Source organism: Cottoperca gobio, chromosome 4 (assembly GCF_900634415.1).
Source record: "Cottoperca gobio chromosome 4, fCotGob3.1, whole genome shotgun sequence".
NCBI classification, from domain to species: Eukaryota; Metazoa; Chordata; class Actinopteri; order Perciformes; family Bovichtidae; genus Cottoperca; species Cottoperca gobio.
The window spans coordinates 12,625,154-12,631,973 of NC_041358.1; the positions used below are offsets into that span (position 1 = coordinate 12,625,154).

Consider the following 6,820-nt stretch of genomic DNA (forward strand, 5'->3'; position numbering starts at 1 on the left):
GACGGCTATGCTTGGTTGGTGGAGGGAGAGGGGGGGAAAGAATCCCTATTTTAAAATAACAGGGTGGAGGTGAACGAAAAGAGTTTTAACGGGGCTGGATCCCATGTTTCCTGTGGGCTAGCTCTTCTCTTTATTTTCTCCCATCTTTCAAATCACTGCTACTGCTGATAGAGTCTGTATGATGAAAATATGAAGATCAGAGTTACAGGGAAACGCCAAAGCAAAGCTTTTCTACCCTGAACACATTGAAATCAATCCTGCTGAAATGGAAATGAGGCACAACGAGAGAATGAAGAGCAGGAGCGCCAGAGGTGGGCGACAAAAGGCAGAGGGGTGGGGGTGGAGAAGGGTTTGGGCTGTTACTAATTCAAAAACATGTATCAACCTGTTGAAACTGCCTTGTCAGCAAACTGGCCTGAATCCAATAACCCCCACATGTCCTCTTTCTCTCTTCTTCGCTCTCTTGGCCCACAAAGCAAAATGTTAATAAACTGGCGATTGCAGATCGAATCAAACCTTTTCCAAAGAGCACAGAACAATAAAGCTAATCTGTCTGTCGCTGGCACAGTCCTAACAAGAACAGTGGAACGTGATTGGCATTTGAGAGCAGGGTCGCTATCTATTAAGCCTGCCACACACCTCGTCTAAGGACACTCTAGAATGAAACATGGGGGAACTGGATAAATAAGCTTCTTCCCTAGCCTTGCCGGGGTGAAATTGATTTATATCCTGTGTTATTCTTCACAGAAGTCATTATCACCCTATTGTGACTGATGCTCATCTTTTTATCATCATAGTGAAAATGGCAATTTGCAAGGAAGAGGTTTTAATATCGTAAAATGACTGCAGATGGTGTACAATAAAAAAAAAACAATGGCACACAAGTGCTCTCAAAACCTCATCTTCCTTTTGTGAAAATCTCCACTCTCTGTCTGTGAAAAGATGGGGAGAGAGACGTTTTGAGATGCTGGTAGATACAGGCAAACAAAGACACATCACCTCTCTGTTGACGCCAAAAGGTCCAGAGTTGTCAAAAGTATCTGACCTCCATCTCTGCGAGATAACTGCGCAGAACAAAAACACTAAACGAGAGAAAAGTGGAAAGTGGATATAGATCAAATGCATGTTCAAACAAACTCAGACAGCGTTAGGCTCGGCATACAAGAAAGAACAATGTCGCCTAGGCAACGCTGGCACCCACCCGTTCCCGCTTTAGTGAATATTTCCCATCTTCCCTCGTTCTGTTAGAGTGATGAAATGATACTCTATGAAATATTAAACAGTGTGTCATATGATGAGTAAATGTAAGGTTGTACAATCGTAATGATAGACTACAGTCTGACAAAATGTCAACAATAGAGCTAAAGTATAAATAATGAATACATATTTCTCACTTGGTAAAAAAAAAGATGTGAAAAGAGAGAATAAATGCAGATGTATTAGATATTTCTTTCTGTCAGCCCTGTCTGTGCAATTACAGATTTCTTGGGGAATATCTTTGCTCCTTTCAACTGTGTTCTTGGCAGACTACCTGCTTCACCTCATGATCCTCCTTGCAGTGTTAGCTTTCTTATAAATTAAGAGAGATTTCTAAACAGCACCTGGTTTGTTTTGACAACCCCAGAGTATTGCAGGTATCAGCCAGCCATATCTACACTTTGATTAAAAATAAATAATCAATGTAGAAAGTAAGATAAGAGCCCAAGTTCAAACGCTACTTGACTTTTTCATCAACTTTTTTATGGATGTACTTTCTTCTTGCAGGAAAAGAGAATACAATATGATTGATGTGAAAGCGTCAAAGCAGAATGGTTCTGTATATTTTTACTGCACTGCTGACAGCGGAGTACAAAGAAAGGGTTACATTTTCAAAGTGTATATTTGTACAAAATCTGCTCAATGTAGCCATACAAGTGAAAATATAGTAATCAAGTTAATATATACAGCGTGTGTTATTGTTATATCTTTAAATTATAATTCAAATATAGCTGAATAAATTGTTATGAAAAATTCAATTATATACAATTAGCCATTTATATATTTATTCACTCATTATCAATTCTTTGTCAGCACATCAACACGGTGCACTACGCTGCTTTCCATTTGCCTGTCAGGCCCTCAGCAGAGCCTCCACAGAGAAAGGTAATGGCCTCACAGCGGGAGTCCTGACTGAGCTGCCATGAGGGCTCTTGACAGAATCGGCATGAGGACCGGCTTTGTCGACAGGAGTGTCTGCACACCAGCCCTTAGCTGTTAGAGATCTGGGATCAAAAGTCCTGCTGCGTGCACTGACGTCTGGTCCGCCCAGGATACCCTGATCTGATCCACAAATGGAGCGTTGGACGAATGAAGAGCCATTTGAGTCCATTATTTCTACTGGATTTGAGATGGATTTGACAAGGTCTAGACCTGACAAAATGCTGCCATGTTGTTTGTGTCTTTGTTGCGATGTTAGAAGAGTCAGGTCTGGTCCGTCTTTCTTCTCACAGCCTTTCCAGCTGTCTTGCGCCTCCTTATCCTCCCTGGTCTGCTCTGCGCTTTGGCATAAGAAGTCATTATAGCCTTCTGCGGATGACCTACTCTTTAGGTGGAAAAACTGATAGAACTGGAAGTCACACTCATACAGGGGCTTATATTTATACACAGGCAAGTAACTGGACGACCCTGCAGCGGTGGGGTCCTTGTTGAGAAGACAACAGTGGAGGCTCGGGGAGACAGGCAGGGGCGGAGGGTGAAGCATGGGGACGAGGGCAGAGGAAGAGGAGAAGGAAAGGTCGCTCTGCAGATCTCTCTGTCTCAGCTCCCGCTCCAGCATCACGTTCTCAAGCTCCTTGTCTGCGAATGCTCGCCTCTTCCTCATCCGGGCGCTAATGGGGGGACACGTAAAGTGTGTTTGTTCACGCGGCGTCTGATTTGACCAGCAGGAGGTGTCATCCTCCAGAAGCATAGCCGGTTTGAGCCCTGCATAGAAAGCAAAGCCACATAATGCTGTTATGTATTCATATTTACTTAATTTATGAATAATTAAGTTGTTCTGACAAATTAATTGTTGTGTCTTTGTTTTGTTTGGTTAGCAGTGTCATTTTTGTTTTACTGAGAGGCTAAGACGGCTGTAAAAAAGATAAAGACTCTTGCAGGATTTGACTACAAGCCAGCAGGTATTAATACAAACTATGTTTTACAGTAATGGGCTTGTGGTTGTGAAAGAGTGAAGCATCAGTGATCAGTCTGGCTTAGATCAATTAAGTGTGTGTAATGCTGGGTAATGGCATCCTAGAAGAAGCACTGGCAGTGTGGGTCCAAGCAGGGCTCGCAAATGCAGCTGCAGTTAGAGCATATATGTATGTAGTGCATATGTGAAGGTATGTGGGTCTACAATACAAATATATTGTTTGTTCAGTGACATTGTGGGGACTAACATCTGTATGAGGACAAAGAACTGGTCCTCACAAAGTCAGCCAGTTAGAATCAGTGTTAAACTCAGGCTAGGATCAAGCTTGGGGTTAGACATGGACGGGTTACAGTTAATGTTAACCTCCAGCCACGATTTTACTTGCAATAAATAAACAGACATAAAAGTGTACTCAGTTCTGCTTTTCTGCTGCGTTCAGTATTCTGTTAAAACAGAACAGCTTGCTTGTTGAATTAAAACATGAAAATAAATCATTTAAAATATTCTTTTATTGAACAAATTCAACATTGAACTGAACACAAAATGCATCCAAAAAAAAGGCATTTAAAATTGCAGAATTCTGATACTCTCTTGCAACTAACTAAAAGAAATCCCTGAGTGCAATATTGTAGTTTATCACCCTAGTTACTTGACTCACTTCCTCCACTAACAGATGACAGACCAAATTGATCGATTTGAGATATTGCATGACTTCAAGAATTTAATCAAATTTACTGGAGAAAAAAAACTGCACATTCTATCACAGTCGAGGAGAGAGGAAGTACGTTAATGAGAGAGAAGATGTTAATTAAACTTTACCCTGCAGGATGCTCTTAGACAGTATGCTCGGTTCGGCTGCTCTCGTGTAACTCTGATACGCAGTCCTCCTCAACGGACCTGCACACCTGACCCCCCTCTTACCCTGGGAGAAACATGGGAACAGGAATTTGACATTTGGACATAATCATATTATACTGAGACCGTGCCCCAAAGGTAATTAAAGGGAATTAATACATTATGTAAGAGACATGTATAGTTCTGGAAAGAATGAGAGAATTTCACAGTGTTGACGCGAGGAATATAAATGTTATTCATTTTGTATAGAAGATCATCTATATGCCCTTTTCTATTCTAAACTTGCTATCTTAATACATTATATTAATATTATTATGTTTTGTACACTTTATAAGTAAAAATGTCACATTTAGACTTTCACTTTTGCAGACATAATGCAGATGTCTGTTGCAGTAAACCTTATTACTGAAATGAACTGCAAAACATTCAAGACAATCCTTCCTCTGAGGGATGTTTAAAGTTCTACCTTTTATTATTATTAACTGCTTTGTGTGAATAAATTGGTGTGTGCTGTTTTGTGTGTACACTGTAATAAGATCTTTGCTGTTATATTTTAACATTTCAATGTTCAAAATGTGATCTACTTTGCACAAAAAAAGATGCATCTGTTTTGTATAAATGCTGGAAAAAACAAACATATATGCTTCAGTCTATAGTTCTGCACACTTAGGTAAAAAAATAAAATCGTATTTTCTGCCCTGAACCAGTTGATAATATAGATACTAGTAATAATAGTTTGCTTTGTAAATTCAGCAGTGCATATTTATTTATAAGCACTTATTATTTACTTATTTATTGTAAAATATGAATCTGCAATTTCTCTTCAGAAAATTAAAAACAGCCCAAGAAACTGAGTTAGTGTTAAATAACAATAGCTATATATCCTGACCTTCAGTCTACCACCATGTATAAGCCATTAAACTTTCAAAGCTCTTACAATAGGTATTCTATCAATAACGATTCCCCCTATAGGATCCTCACATTTTACGTCTGACTTTTATATTACTCTTTGGCTGTTCATTTGCCTGACAATCATTGAGTGGAGATTTACCGATCTGTTTATTCTCCATCACGTCTCCATCACTGACCTGCCCTTGTGGTCTTCTCACCTCCGCAGCTTGCTGCCTCCTCAGTGCGACCTGCGCTGCCATGACGCGTTGCCGCTCCACCACCAGCAGGCAGCAGGCACAGCGACAGTCCCTCCAGCGGCAGAAGCGTTTGTGGCCTTTTAAACACGAAACGACGCCGTGGTTCCGACAGCGGGCGCATTTGGGGCTCCGGGTCATCTTGCGTGGTTTCTGCTGATGGCGCTCTGGAGACAGCACCACTTTATTCTCCCCTCTGTCCCCGCGACAGCCGCGCTGCCCAGCGCATCCGTCAGGGCTTGTCACGTCAACAAATTCTTTGGATTTTAGTAGATCAGGTTTTGCTGTGGTCCCCAGCTGCAGGCCTCCTTCCAGCTGAGAGGACATCTATGACTAATAACACCGGAATCCCACTTCTAATCTGTGGTGAACAATGTTGCGGCTGACGTTAAGCAGACTGTTACGCAAACGATGAAAACAGATTTGAACTCAACAGACAACTATGCAAACGTGATTACGGTTGTAACCTAAAATTACTCTAAAAAGATTATTCATTGTCTGCCAAAACGATCTCATGAAAAAGTCAGGAGAGCTGATAAATCACAACTGGTGCTTTTTTACGCACGCCTTTGAAACAGAGAAATAAAACAGTTCAAACTCTGCTGCACTGAAACGTAACACACATACACTGCAACAGGTTGTCCTATATGAAATACATCAGCTTCTATCAGACATAAACTAAAACGATGCATTACAAGTGTGATTCCGGGTTTAGAGATGATGTGCACTACTACTTCTTAGCAAACTAATTCCTATTGAACACCAAGCTGTGCGATGTGGTGTCCTGCCCCAGCCTGTTGCTGCAACATGACAGTGTTTTCAGGTTGGAAACTTTGCAGCCTACCGCCAGACGTTTGAAATGTTAAGCCTCTCTCAGCTGCTCTCTGACGCTGTTTCCAAGTACAAGCGGATAGTAGACCGGGCCACAATGCCGAGCTCCTGGCGCGAGACCCGTGAGCAAAGATTTTGGGGAAGCCCGTTTGCAGCAAAAGCAACTCCCTCTCCCTATAAACCCTTGTACCTGCCCTGCCCTGCCCACCTTCGAAGTTGTTCTCCTCTTTCAACAGATTTGGGATCTTGCCAGACCCACATCTAAAAATCATTCTAGGCGAGAGATCACCATTTCTGTAAAAACAATTTCAAAATAAAGAAAAAATTAAGGCCTACCTCAAAAAAGCATTTAATTCAAATTATTGACAAAATTCGTTAAGAAATTTCAACCATTTACAAATGTTTACAAGGGGAGTGCAACCACCACTACAAGTCTTAATTATTCATCTTTATTATAATAATAATAATAATAATAATAATAATAATAATAATAATAATAATAATAATAATAATAATAATAATAATAATAGTAATAATAATAGTAATAGTAATAGTAATAGTAATAATAGCCTTAGGATGAATAGCCTTGTGGGAAAATGAGAGGCAGACAGAGAGACGGGGGAGAATTATATTTTCATATAACCTCGCAGTCTTCAAACTCAATTATTCAATATACTGTTAAAACATCTAATGCTTTAATGGGTCTCTTGATGTTTCTAGTGACACCCTTTCTGGGCCTAAAACAGAATAATCAAAATCATTAAAATACATAAATATTCCCCTGAAAGCTTTTTTAGGTAAGTGTTTTGAACACCAG

General features: G+C 40.4%; 1 protein-coding gene across 1 annotated transcript; it reads right to left on the reverse strand.

The window, feature by feature from the left end:
* Positions 1–1,956: 1,956 nt before the first annotated feature.
* On the reverse strand, positions 1,957–5,499 carry dmrt2b (doublesex and mab-3 related transcription factor 2b). The gene is made up of 3 exons (XM_029430103.1): positions 5,116–5,499; positions 3,992–4,094; positions 1,957–2,961 (listed from the first exon to the last, which is right to left on the reverse strand). The coding sequence occupies exons 1-3, from the start codon at positions 5,497–5,499 to the stop codon at positions 2,111–2,113; spliced, it is 1,338 nt and encodes a 445-aa protein (XP_029285963.1). The 3' UTR covers positions 1,957–2,110.
* Between the last annotated feature and the right edge of the window lie 1,321 nt (positions 5,500–6,820).

Coding starts and splice junctions, on each gene's coding strand:
- dmrt2b (XM_029430103.1), bottom strand. CDS start 5,499: ATGTCCTCTCAGCTGGAAGGAGGCCTGCAGCTGGGGACCACAGCAAAA. Junction 4,095..5,115: donor TGAGAAGACCACAAGGGCAG/GTCAGTGATGGA, acceptor TGTTTCTCCCAG/GGTAAGAGGGGGGTCAGGTG. Junction 2,962..3,991: donor GTCTAAGAGCATCCTGCAGG/GTAAAGTTTAAT, acceptor CTTTCTATGCAG/GGCTCAAACCGGCTATGCTT.